This window comes from Ornithorhynchus anatinus, chromosome 21, assembly GCF_004115215.2.
Source record: "Ornithorhynchus anatinus isolate Pmale09 chromosome 21, mOrnAna1.pri.v4, whole genome shotgun sequence".
In the NCBI taxonomy this organism is placed as follows: Eukaryota; Metazoa; Chordata; class Mammalia; order Monotremata; family Ornithorhynchidae; genus Ornithorhynchus; species Ornithorhynchus anatinus.
Genome location: NC_041748.1, coordinates 22,632,967 through 22,646,680, shown reverse-complemented (window position 1 = coordinate 22,646,680; position 13,714 = coordinate 22,632,967). Strand labels below are relative to the sequence as shown.

The 13,714-nt window shown below is 51.9% G+C and overlaps 3 protein-coding genes and 1 gene segment (V, D, J or C); all 4 read right to left on the bottom strand.

The window, feature by feature from the left end:
* LOC114806123 (immunoglobulin lambda-1 light chain-like) overlaps nt 1-8,412 on the bottom strand; it is a 95,815-nt gene extending 87,403 nt beyond the window's left edge. Inside the window, 2 exon segments of the mRNA XM_039915075.1 lie at nt 7,902-8,181; nt 8,318-8,412. Of these exon segments, the coding sequence (XP_039771009.1) occupies nt 7,902-8,181; nt 8,318-8,363 (326 nt within the window). The 5' untranslated portion in view covers nt 8,364-8,412.
* Nucleotides 1-13,714, bottom strand: part of LOC100682076 (immunoglobulin lambda-1 light chain) — a 197,557-nt gene that overhangs the window by 102,610 nt on the left and 81,233 nt on the right. The gene's annotated exons all lie outside the window — the stretch shown is intronic.
* LOC100681294 (immunoglobulin lambda-1 light chain) overlaps nt 1-13,714 on the bottom strand; it is a 152,024-nt gene that overhangs the window by 92,385 nt on the left and 45,925 nt on the right. The window lies entirely within an intron of this gene.
* Nucleotides 799-1,342, bottom strand: LOC120639073. The segment is given in 2 exon segments: nt 799-1,118; nt 1,252-1,342. Coding segments are annotated over 2 exon segments (357 nt in total).

Sequence of the window (13,714 nt, the reverse complement as noted above, 5' to 3'; positions counted from 1 at the left end):
TTTATTTTAATGCTTGATTCCCCTTCTGGGTTGTACATTCCTAGTTAGCAGGGATCACGTCTATTGCACTGTGTAGATCAATCAATCCAACGATGGTATTCACTGAACGATCACTATGTGCACGGCCCTTTACTAAGCGCTTAGGAGAGTACAATAGAATTAGCAGACATGTTCCCTGACCATAACCAGCTGGTAGCTTAGAGGAGGAGACAAACAATAACATGGATACATTATCATATCTAATTTTAAGATAAGCATAAATGTGCTGATGGTGGGTGAACTGTACTCTCGCAAGTGCCAAATACGCTGTCCTGCACACATTAGGCACTCAGTAAATATCATCGATTGACTGATGGAATTGCAGGTTTCCTATCTTTTCTTCAGTTGTGTGTTCCCGAAATCCCGAGTACGGTGCCGTGCACACAAAATGACAAGGAAGCAGGTGGTGGAGATAGAGAAGATGTGATGAGGGCGAGGATTAGGATGGCGGTGAAAAAAGGTGCCCATAGCAATGGTGGCATCCGCTTCCTCAGAGTGACCTGGACGGGAATGGAGGCCCCAGAGCCCTGAGCGGTTGTGGATGCCCTGGAGCTGAGGGGAGCAGGACAGCCGGAGGAAGGAGGTGGGGCCCAGCGGGACTGAGACCATTCTGAGGGGTGATGATGGGGTACGGGAGGGTGAGGGGCACAAGGGAAGCTGGGGGGCTGGAGTGCAGCATTCCCCTCCCCATCCTGGCAAAGGGCACCATCTGGCAGGAGAGGCAGAGCAGGGGACCGGGCCTGTGGGGAGGGGTGTTTTTGTCTCACTTCCCCATCACCCTGAGTCACTGTGAGCATAACTGCTTGCATAGTCCTGACAGTAATAATCGGCCTCGTCCTCGGCCTGGGCCCCGGCGATGGTCAGCGTGGCCGTGCTCCCGGACTTGGAGCCGGAGAACCGCTCGGGGATCCCGGAGGGTCGCTTGCTATTATCGTATATGACCAGCACCGGGGCCCGGCCGGGTTTCTGCTGGTACCAGTACATATAGCTACTGCTAACACCGGAGCAGGTGAGTGTGGCCGTCTGTCCCAGGGCCACAGACGCCGAGGGCTGCTGAGTGGGCGCAGACCTCACGAAACCTGGAGGAGAGAAGAGAAGGGAAGAGGTGAGGCAGGACTGCAGCGGCTCCCTGCCCCCAATTGATATCATCCCCGCCGATGAAGTCCCCGGGGCCGGAGCCCTTAGGAGGGCCCGAGCCGCCCCCGGCCGCACCTGTGCAGAGCGCCAGGAGGAGGTGGAGGAGGAGGAGAGGCGTGCGGGCCATGGCGGACACTGAGCGAAGCGCTGCACTCCCCGAGGCCCCGGCTGCGGGCCCGGCCTCCCCCACCGCTCTCTTATCCCCTCCCCGCGACCCCCGACGGGGCCCTGCAGGCAAATCTGCTCCCCGCTCATTGGCTGAAGCGGATACTGGGAGCGGGGCCTCAGCAGGGCCCGCGGCGGGGGGGCGGACACCACTGACGGGGCTGGAGGAGGGTCTCTCACTCTGTATCTGTGTCTCTGTGTGTGTGTGTCCATAGACACATATGTAATCATAATAACTATGATGATCACTAAATGGTCAATAAAGAAGCCAGAGGGCAGATGGGGGAGGGGAGGGGAGGGGAGGAGGCAGAGGAGGGCGATCCAAACTGAGGTATAGTACAGAAGGTGGGACAGACAGAAAAGAGTGAGATCAGGCCCGAAGAATTCAATGCCTTCTTTTGGGACAGTGTAGAAGGAAAACATACAAAACTCAAACACGACCACCCCTTCTTGCGACTCCACCACTTGTCTGCTGTGTGACCTTGGGTAAGTCACTTCACTTCTCTGTAACTCAGAGAAACAGTAACTTCTCTGTAACTCTGTAAAATAGGGAGTGAGACTGTGAGCCCCACGTGGGACAGGGCCTTTGTCCAACCCAACTCACTGGTATGCACCCCAGTGCTCGGTACACTGCCTGCCACATAGTAGTGCTTAGCAGATGCCAAAATTATCATTACTACTATACCTATACCATACAGGCTCTGGACTGTAAACTCTATGTGCACAGGGAACGTATCTGCCAACTCTGTCGTGTTGTACTCTCCCTAACGTTTAGGACCATCCTCTGCACTGAGTAAGTGCTAAATACATACCATGGATGATGCTGATGATGATGCCTAACCAGGGTGAGTCAACTCCACGAAGCTCTTCTGCCACCTTCAGGCCCCTGGGAAATTAGACCCACTGTCCGGAACCGCAGCTGCAGACGAAATACACTCCAGACGGACGGGAGGAGCTGAGAGCCCTTTCGGGTAGAGCACGGGTCTTGGAATCAGAAGAAACTGAATTTTAATACCGTCTCTGTCACTGCCTGCTGTGTGACCTCAATTCCCTCATCTGTAAAATGAGGATGAAGACTGTGACCCCCATGTGGGACATGGACTGCGTCTTATGTACTATGTACACCAGTACTCTATGTACTTCTACATACTCCAGTGCTCAGTACAGTGCCTAGCATATAGCTCAGTGGAAAAAGCACGGGCTTTGGAGTCAGAGGCCATGGGTTCGAATCCCGGCTCGGCCACTTGTCAGCCACTTGTCACTTTGGGCAAGTCACTTAACTTCTCGGTGCCTCATTTACCTCATCTGTAAAATGAGGATTAAGATTGTGAGCCCCACGTGGGACAACCTGATTCCCCTGCGTCTACCCCAGCGCTTAGCACAGTGCCCGGCAAATACTAAGCGCTTAACAAATACCAACATTATTACTATTATTATTATATAGGAAGCACTTAACAAAATACCATAAAAAAATAAAGCCACCTTTTACTGACACTGGGAGTGAGAACTAAACCTGCTCCCAACCTGTCATTCTGGCTATCAGGCCGTGGTGCCCAATCAGACGTTCCTGCTTATTGACAGTTGGGTAGCAGGGAAGAAGAGGACTAGGGAAGGGGAGAAAAGGCACCCTAGGAGAGACCTGGTTGGGTATGGGGATGAAATTGCATTGAATGACCCTCCCATTAGATCCCAAGCTCGTCTACTCGGATGCCCCACCAACCCCTCATACTAAGTCCAAAATCAAACTCTTCATCTTCCCATCAAACCCTGTCCTCCACCAGACTTTCCTATCACTCTGTACAACACAACCATCCTCCACATCTCAGTACCGCTCTCCCTCCTATTTTGAATATGAGTCCCTTTTGCCACAGATATTGTGTCTGACCTAAATTACTTAGATCCACCCTATTGCTTGGAATACTTCTTGACACATTAAAAGGACTTAATATCCTTTAAATATCCTTAATATCTTAAAAGGAATAAATATCGTAACTATTAGCACCAACTCTTACAGGCCCATAACCTCAACATTGTCCTCGACCCATCTCCCTCCCTCAAACCATATATTCAGTCTATCACAGAAGCCAATCAGTTCTACCTTCACAACATCTCTAGAATCTGTCCTTTCCTCTCCATTCAAATGCTACCACGTCGATCCAGGCAGTTGTCATTTCCTTGACTACTGCACCAACCTCCTCTCGGGCCTTCCTGCCTCCTGTCTCTCCCTGTTTCAGTCCACACTGCACTCTGCTGCCCGACTCAGATTTCTAGAAAAGGCATTCAGCCCACATCTCCCCACTCCTCAAGGACCTCCCCAGTGGTGGCTCATCCCTTTTTGCATCCAACAGAAACTCCTTTCCATTGACTTTTAGGCAATCACTCTGCTTCCCCCTCCTACCTTATCTCACTGATTTCCTACTGAGAAGCATACGTGGTCTAGAGGAAGGAGAACGGGCCTTGGAGCCAGAGCACCTGAGTTCTAATCCCTGCTCTGTCACCTGTCTGCCGTGTGGCCTTGGGCAGGTAACGTCATTTCTCTGGACCTCAGTTTCCTCGTCTAAACCGTGGGGATTCTGGGTCCGTTCATCCTCCCACTTAGACTGTGATCCCCATGTGGGACCGAGACTTTGTCCCACCTGATTTACTGTAGAACGGTGCTTGACATATAGTAGGAGCTCAGAGGGGCCTGGACAGGAATGGAGGCCCCTGAGCCCTGAGTAGTTGCGGATCCCCTGGGGCTGCGGGGAGCAGGATGGCCAGAAGCAGGAGGTATGGCCCAGCAAGACTGAGAAAGAGACAGTCTTGGGGGCAATGAAGGGGTGTGGGAAAGTGAAGGGCAAAGGGGAAGCAGGGGGAGCTGGAGTGCAACGTTCCCCTCACTCTCCGGCTACAGGGCATCATCTGGCAGCTAGAGGCACAGCAGGACGGGTCCGTGGGGATGAGGGTTTTTGTCTCAATTTCCCAACACCCTGCATCAATGTGAGCATAACTGTAAGCATCCTGACAGTAATAATGGGCCTCATCCTCGGCCTGGGCCCTGGAGATGATCAGCGTGGCCGTGCTCCCAGAGCTGGAGCCGGACAACCGGTCGGGGATCCCGGAGGGTCGTTTGCCATTACCATAGATACTGTACACAACCAGCACAGGGGCCTGGCCGGGTTTCAGCTGCTACCAGTGTGCACCATAACCAGTGCTAACACCGGAACAGGTGATGGTGGCTGTTTGTCCTAGAGCCACGGACGCTGACGGCGACTGAGTCGGCACAGAGCTCACGAAATTGGAGAAGATGAGAGAGAGGTCAGGAAGGACTGCACTGGACCCCTCCCTGGGCATCCTTAACCCCTCAACCTCAACATCCTCCCCTGGGTCCTTCCCAAGATGAGATAGTCTCCCTGTCCAGCACCCTATGCAGGCAGGTTAGTCACCCCCAGCCACACCTGTGCAGAGCACGAGGAGGAGGTGGAGGAGGAGTGCGTGCCACGATGGAGACAGACACAAGAGCTCCTCTACCCGAGGCCCCAGCTCTGGCCTGGGCTCCCCCAATTCTCTCTTAACCTCTCCCCACGCCTCCCCAAAGTCCTAAATGCAAATCTGGTTCCCCGCTCTTTGGCTGCTTCTCCTGGGGAAATCACCATACCCGGCTCTGGGGGGACCAGATCACAGAGGAAGGGACCTCTCTGTGTTTGAGACTCTCTCTCTCTCTCTCTCTCTCTCACATTCTCTCTCTCCACTTGGCTGCACTTCCCATTGTTCACAAAATTAACTTTTTTTCCTGACAAACAAGGAATCAGCTCTCGAGCATGCGAAAATCTGCCCCTGCCTGGTGTTGAAGTAGAGTCATCTTGCACCGAAATGCAGAGGAGAGTTTCCGTTCTTCTCTGCCTTCCCTCACTCCCAAACATCTTTCCCTTTGTCATTCTCCATCAGATCCTCATTTTCCCAGACATCAAGACTGCCAGATCCAATCGGGCCAGTTGAATCCTCATGGGAATCCTGAGGAATTATAGAAAATCAGCTTGGGAAGGGGTTCTAAGATCATCCAAGACGTCAATCGGTCAATCGATCGATGGTATTTATTAAGTGCTTACTATGAGCAGAGCACTATACTAAGTATTTGGGGGACTACAAAAGAAGAGAATCAGTAGACTTGTTCCCGGCCCATAATGAGCTTACAGTCCCAAAGGGGAGACGGTAATAAAAAAATAAGTAATTTATAATGTAAAATTAAAGATGCTACAAGAGGTGCCAGTAGTAAATAACCTTGGGTCTATCATGTCCACTCAAATGCAATGCAGAGTCTGTGAATTTTTTCTTCGACAGAGGCCAGGGCCATGCACTGGTTTGGGGGGATGTTGAGAAGCTTTGGGGGATGCCTGGTGTAAATGTGAGGGGAAGGAGACCACGGTCAAAGATTCCAATGTCCCCCAGTCTGAGCCCCAAACAGCTGATTGGCTGCAGTTCTTCTTTAGTTCTCCTTTCAAACTTCAACTACGTGAATCCAGGCACTTAGCCCATCCCACCATTCAGTCTATGTTTCCCCACTCCTCAAGAACCTCCATAGGCTGCCCGTCCACCTCAACATCAAAGAGGAACTCCTCACCGTTGGCTGTAAAGCATGCAATCAACTTGCCCCCACCTAATTTACCTCCCTAATTTTCTATCACAACCTCACTCACACATGGCTCCTCTAATGCCAACCAACTTACTTTGCCCTGACCTATTCTATCACACTTCTGACCTACCTCCCAAATAATGCCTCTGTCCTGGAAATCTCTCTCTCTTCATGTCACTCTCCCCACCTTCTATGCTTTATTAAAAGTACATCTCCTCCAAGAGGCCTTCCCCAACTCAGCCCTCATCTCCTCTTCTCCCACTCCCTTTTGTGTCATCCTTGCTCTTGGATTTGCACACTGATTCATCCCTCCCTCAGTCCCAGAGCACTTATATACACATCCATAATTTATTTTTTTACATAAATATCCGTCTCCCCTTCTAGACCTTAAGCTCGTTAAGGGGAAGGGAACGTTGTCTACCAACTCTAGTGTATCTAGGAGTTTCACAACGGACCCGTCCTGCTGTGCCTCTAGCTGCCAGAAAAAGAAAAAATTCACAGACTCTGCATTGCATTTGAGTGGACATGATAGACCCAAGGTTATTTACTACTGGAACCTCTTGTAGCATCTTTAATTTTACATTATAAATTACTTATTTTTTTATTACCGTCTCCCCTTTGGTACTGTAAGCTCGTTATGGGCCGGGAACAAGTCTCCCCAGCACTTAGTAGAGTGGTATGCACACAGTATAGGCTCAATAAATACAACTGATTGATCGAAAGGCTGATTGAACGAGGTCACCAGAAGCAGCTTCGGCTATTCTGAGACAAACACAACTGCCCCTTCCTACAAACCAACACTGAACAGTCTCTGGACTGTTACGCTGTGGTGGGCGGGGAATGTGTCTGCCAACTCTGTTGTACTCTCCCAAGTGCTAGGTACAGTGTTCTGCACGTAGCAAGTAATAAACAGAGACCACTGATGGAGAAGCAGCACGGCCTAGTGGATAGAGGGCCTGGGAGGAGAAGGTCATGGGATCCGATCCCAGATCCGCCACATGTCTACTGTGTGACCTTGGCCAATTCACTTCAGTCCTCTGGGCCTCAGTTACCTCATCTGTAAAATGGGAATTAAGAGTGTGAGCGCTATGTAGGACAGGGACTGTCCAACCTATATACCTCGGCACTTAGAACGGTACTTGGCACATAGTAGGTGCTTAATGAGTACCATAATTATCGTGATTATCGTTGTGGTGATGATGATGCTTAGCCACCATTGGGCAGCTCCGCGAAGCTCCACTGCCCCCTTCCGACCCCTGGGAAATCTCACCCACCGTCCAGAACTGCAGCTGCAGTGCGAATATACATAAGACAGGCAGGAGACGCAGCGTGGCGAGACAGACATTCACGTAAACAATTTTGTTATTTATCACATCTCATTTGAAGATAAGTACAAAAGTGCTGAGGGTTTGAGAGTGGAGTAGATTGTACTCTCTCAAGTGCTGAGGACAGTTCTACCCACAGTAAGTGCTCGGTAAATCTTTTCTAGTGCAGTGGGATCCTGAAATGCCCAGTAGGGTACCTTGCACACAATATGTGAAGGAGGCTGATGGTGGAGAGGAGGAAAATGATGATGAGGCGACGAATCCGATGGCGGTGGCGATGAGTACGATAACGATGGCGGCAACTCCTTCCTCAGAGGGGCCTCGACGGGAATGGAGGCCCCAGAGCCCTGAGCGGCTGTGGATCCCCTGGTGCTGTGGGGAACAGGACGGTTGGAGGAAGGAGGTGGGGCCCAACGGGACTTAGACAGAGACCGTTTTGGAGGCGATGAAGGAGTGATGGAGGGTGAAGGGCACAGGAGACGGTCGGGGAGCTGGAGCGCAGCGTACCCCTCCCTCTCCGGGTACAGGGCATCCTCTGGCAGGAAGGGGCAGGCCAGGACAGACCCGTGGGGATGGGGGTTTTTGTCTCACTTCCCCATCACCCTGTATCACTGTGAGCATAATAGTAAGTATCCTGACAGTAATAATCAGCCTCGTCCTCGGCCTGGGCCCTGGAGATGGTCAGCGTGGCCGTGCTCCCGGACTTGGAGCCGGAGAACCGGTCGGGGATCCCGGAGGGTCGCTTGCTATTATCGTATATAACCAGTACAGGGGCCTGTCCGGGTTTTTGCTGATACCAGTTTGCATTATAGCTACTGCTAACACCGGAGCAGGTGAGTGTGGCCGTCTGGCCCAGGGCCACAGTCGCCGAGGACTGCTGAGTGGGCGCAGACCTCACGAAACCTGGAGGAGAGAAGAGAAGAGAAAAGGGGGTGAGGCAGGACTGCAGCGGCCCCCGGCCCCCAGTGGATATCATCCCCGCCGATGCAGTCCCCGGGGCCGGGGCCCTTAGGACGGCCCGAGGCGCCCCCGGCCGCACCTGTGCAGAGCGCCAGGTGGAGGAGGAGGAGAGGCGTGCGGGCCATGGCGGACACTGAGCGAAGCGAAGCGCTGCGCTCCCCGAGGCCCCGGCTGCGGGCCCGGCCTCCCCCACCTCTCTCTTATCCCCTCCCCGCGACCCCCGACGGGGCCCCGCAGGCAAATCTGCTCCCCGCTCATTGGCTGACGCTGACGCCGGGGGCGTGGCCTCAGCCGGACCGGGGGGAGGGGCGCGGACACCACCGACGGGGCGAGGGGAGGGTCTCTTTGTGTCTCTCTCTGTGTGTGTCTCTCTGTCTCTGACTCTGTGTCTCTGTGTGTGTCCAGAGACACACATGTAATCATAATAATTATGATTTTCACTAAAGGGTCAATAAAGAAGCCAGAGGGCAGATTCGGGGGGGAGCTGCGGGCAGTGGGGAGGCGATCCAGTCTGAGGTATAGTGCAGAAGGTGGCACAGACAAAAAACAGTGAGATCAGGCCTGAAGATTCTATTTTTTGCCATTTCTTTTTTTTTAATGAGGTGCTCATCCCCCTGATTCTATTTATTGCTATTGTTTTTGTCTGTTTGTCTCCCCAGATTTGACTGTAAGCCCGTCAGCGAGCAGGGACTGTCTCTATCTGTTGCCGATTTGTACATTCCAAGTGAGGAAGGGGGGCCATGGGCGAATCCAGAGGGACGGCCCCAAAACAGCCAGTGCACAGTCCAAGGCAGGTCTACTGACTTCGGGAGAGGACACTGCGGGGGGGGGCTTCACGCCCCAAGCGCGAGGTTTCCCCCAGCGTGGTTCGTTATCGAAAGGCGGGCCGACCTGGAGTCGCCACAAGCAATCGGGCTAATCGGGAAGCGAGACCATGCCTACGGGCATGTTAACAAAGTATAAAAGGAGAAGAACAAAGGACTTGGGTGCGCTTCCCTTCCCCTCGAAGGATCGCCGGCCACTTTTAAATTCCTGGCATTATAATTGGGACGGGGGCTGGGAGTTGAGAGTGAAATCAACTTGTTTTGGCCTTGTTTATCCCCTCGGAGTAATGCTTTACTCACCAAGGTTCTGAACCATAGTTGTCGGTAGTGGATCGCCAACTCAAGCGCTTAGTACGGTGCTGTGCACATAGTAAGCGCTCAATAAATACTATTGAATGAATTGAATGAAGACTTCAATGCCTTCTTTTGGGAAGGTGTAGAAGGAAAAAACACACAACTCAAACACAACCGCCCCTTCTTGCGACTCCACCACTTGTCTTCTGTGTGACCTTGGGTAAGTCACTTCACTTCTCTGTAACTCAGAGAAACAGTAACTTCTCTGTAACTCTGTAAAATAGGGAGTGAGACTGTGAGCCCCACGTGGGTCAGGGCCTTCGACCAACCCAACTCACTGGTATGCACCCCAGTGCTAGGTACAATGCCTGGCACATAATAAGCGCTTAGCAGATGCCAAAATTATCATTACTACTATACCTATACCGTAGAGGCTCTGGACTGTAAACTTTATGTGCTCAGGGAACGTATCTGCCAACTCCGTCGTATTGTACTCTCCCTAGCGTTTAGGACCGGCCTCTGCGCTTAGTAAGTGCTAAATACATACCATGGATGCTGCTGCTGCTGCTGCTGCTGATGCTGATGGTGATGCCTAACCCAGGTGAGTCAACTCCACGAGTATCTTCTGCCACCTTCAGGCCCCTGGGAAATTAGACCCACTGTCCGGAACCGCAGCTGCAGACGAAATACACTCCAGACGGACGGGGGGAGCTGAGAGGCCTTTCGGGGAGAGCACGGGTCTTGGAATCAGAAGAAACTGAATTTTAATACCGTCTCTGTCACTGGCCTGCTGTGTGACCTCAGACGAGTCACGTCACCCCTCCGTGCCTCAGTTCCCTCATCTGTAAAATGGGGATGAAGACTGTTAGCCCCATGTGGGACATGGACTGCATCTATGTACTATGTACACCAGTACTCTATGTACCTCTATGTACTCCAGTGCTCAGTACAGTGCCTAGCATATAAAAAGCACTTATCAAAATGCCAAAAAAAAAACAAAGTCACCTTTTAATGACACTGGGAGTGAGAACTAAACCTGCTCCCAACCTGTCATTCTGGCTATCAGGCCGTGGTCCCCAATCAGACGTTCCTGCTTATTGAGAGTTGGGTAGCAGGGAAGAAGAGGACTAGGGAAGAGGAGAAAAGGCACCCTAGGAGAGAGCAGGTTGGGTATGGGGATGAAATTGCATTGAATGACCCTCCCATCCGATCCCAAGCTCTTCTTCTCGGATGCCCCACCAACCCCTCATACTTAATAAGTCCAAAATCAAACGCTTCATCTTCCCATCAAATCTTGTCCTCACCCAGACTTTCCTATCGCTCTGTACAACACAACCATCCTCCACATCTCAATACTGCTCTCCCTCCTATTTTGAATATGAGTCCCTTTTGCGACAGATATTGTGTCTGACCTAAATCACTTAGATCTACCCTATTGCTTAGAATACTTCTTGACACTTAGTAAGCACTTTTAAAATAAATATCGTAACTATTAGCACCAACTCTTACAGGCCCATAACCTCGACATTATCCTTGACTCATCGCCCTCCCTCAAAACACATATTCAGTCTCTCACAGAAACCAATCAGTTCTACCTTCACAACATCTCTAGAATCTGTCCTTTCCTCTCCATTCAAAATGCTACCATGTTGATCCAAGCACTTGTCATTTCCTTCCTTGACTACTGCACCAACCTCCTCTCTGACCAACCTGCCTCATGTCTCTCCGTTTCAGTCCACACTGCACTCTGCTGCCCGACTCAGTTTTCTAGAAAAGACATTCAGCCCATGTCTCCCCACTCCTCAAGGACCTCCGGTGGTGACCCATCCCTTTTTGTATCCAACAGAAACTCCTTTCTATTGAGTTTTAGGCATTCGCTCGGCTTCCCCCGCTTACCTTACCTCACTGATTTCCTACTGAGAAGCATATCTGGTCTAGCAGAAGGAGAATGGGCCTGGGAGCCAGAGCCCCTGAGTTCTAATTCCTGCTCTTTCACCTACTTAGACTGTGATCCCCAGCATGGCTCAGTGGAAAGAGCCTGGGCTTCGGAGTCAGAGGTCATGGGTTCGACTCCCGGCTCTGCCACTTGTCAGCTGGGTGACCGTGGGCAAGTCACTTCACTTGTCTGGGCCTCAGTTACCTCATCTGTAAAATGGGGATTAACTGTGAGCCTCACATGGGACAACCTGATTACCCTGTATCTACCCCAGCGCTTAGAACAGTGCTCTGCACATACTAAGTGCTTAACAAATGCCACCATTATTATGTGGGACCGAGACTTTGTCCCACCTGATTTACTTTAGAACGGTGCTTCCCATATAATAAGAGCTTATCAGATTCCCTAATGAGTTCATTACTACAGCCCAATACACACAGTTCTCTACTCTATCGTCAATGCACTGTCTCCAACTCGATCTCATCTATCTTGCCCTTGACCTGTTGCCCACATCCTTCCTCTACCCTGGAACTCCCTCCTCCTTCATAGCCAACAGACCACCATGCCCTCCATCCTCCAAGTCCTACCAAAATCATGTCTCCTCTATCAGGCCTTTCCTACCTCCTCATTTCTCCTCACTATTTCCTTCCCCTTTGCCTCACCTATCCTTGCGGGGGTGTACCCCTTAAGCATCTTGTCACCTCACCCTCAGCCTCACAGCATTTATGAACATATTCCTCCACCCTGCCAATTCCTCTCTCTGTAATTTAATGCTTGATTCCCCTTCTGGGTTGAACATTCTTAGTTACCAGGGATCCCGTCAATTGCATTGTCTCGATCAATCAATCGACGGTATTCATTGAACGTTTACTATGTGCACGGCCCTGTACTAAGCGCTTGGGAGAGTAGAGTGCAATAGAACAACAGACATGTTGCCTGACCCTAACTTGTAGCTTAGAGGAGGAGACAAACAATAAAATGGATATGTTTATTATTTTTCATATCTAATTTTAAGATAAGTATGTAAGTGCTGAGGGTGGGTGAATTGTACCGTCCCAAGTGACGAATACGCTGTCCTGCACACATTAAGCACTCAATAAATATGATCGATTGACTGACTGATTGGAATTGCAGGTTTCCTATCTTTTCTTCTGTTGTGTGTCCCCGAAATCCCCAGTACGGTGCCTTGCACACAAAATGTCAAGGAAGCAGGTGGTGGAGATGGGGAAACCGATGATGAGGGTGAGGGTTACGATGGCGTTGGCGATTGCGCTGACAGCAATGGCGGCATCTGCTTCCTCAGAGGGGCCTGGACGGGAATGGAGGCCCCAGAGCCCTGAGCGGCTGAGGATCCTTCGGGGCTGCAGGAAGCAGGACGTCCGGAGGCAGGAGGTAGGGCCCAGCGGGAATGAGCCTGAGACGGTTTGGGGGGTGATGAGGGGGTGCAGGAGGATGAGGGGCACAGGGGAGGCTGGGGGTGCTGGAGTGCAGCGTTCCCCTCCCCCTCTTGGCACAGGTGATTCATCTGGCAGGAGGAGCAGAGCAGTGAGACAGGCCCGTGGGGATGGGTTTTTTTGTCTTACTTCCCCAGTACGCTATGTCACCATGCCATTATAATGCTTACAGTAATAATAGACCTCGTCCTCGGTCTGGCCCCTGGTGATGGTCAACGTGGCCGTGCTCCCAGATGGAGAGGCGGAGAATCGGTCGGGGATCCCGGAGGGTCGGTTGTTACTACTGTATATAACCAGCACAGGGGCCACTGACTGGGTTTCTGCTGGTACCAGCTTACATAGCTAGCACTAACACCGGAGCAGGTGAGTGTGGCCGTCTGTCCCGGGGCCACAGACACCGAGGGCGGCTGAGTCGGCACAGAACTCATGAAACCTGGAGCAGAGAAGAGAAGAGATCAGTAAGGACTGTACTGGACCCCTCTCTGGGCATCCTTCCCCCCTCCCCTCCCCAGGACCCCAAGTGAATCTGTCCAGGCTGAGGAAGTCTCCCTGCCCAGGGCCCTTAGGAGGGCATTAGCTCCACCTGTGCAGGGAGCAAGGAGGAGGTGGAGGAGGAGGAGAGGAGTGCGGGCCATGGTGGACAGGGACACAAGCCTTCTGCTCCCCGAGGCTCCAGCTCTGGGAATGGGCTCCCCAAAGTCTCTCTTAACTCCTCCCTATGCCTCCACACCCCTACTGCAACCCCCACATGCAAATCTGCTCCCTGCCCAATAGCTGCTGCTTGTAGGGGCGTAACTCAGCCCAGGTCACTGGGACCCAGGACAATGACAGAGGGGAAGAGGGGTCCCTTCTCTCTTCTCTCACCCTCCCTCTCTCCTCTCTCCACATTACAGAAAGTTGTGTCCCTGGCTCTGCCTCCTTCTCTTCTGGTACAAGTTTGCCCCGTGTTCCTTCTCCGCACCCACCAG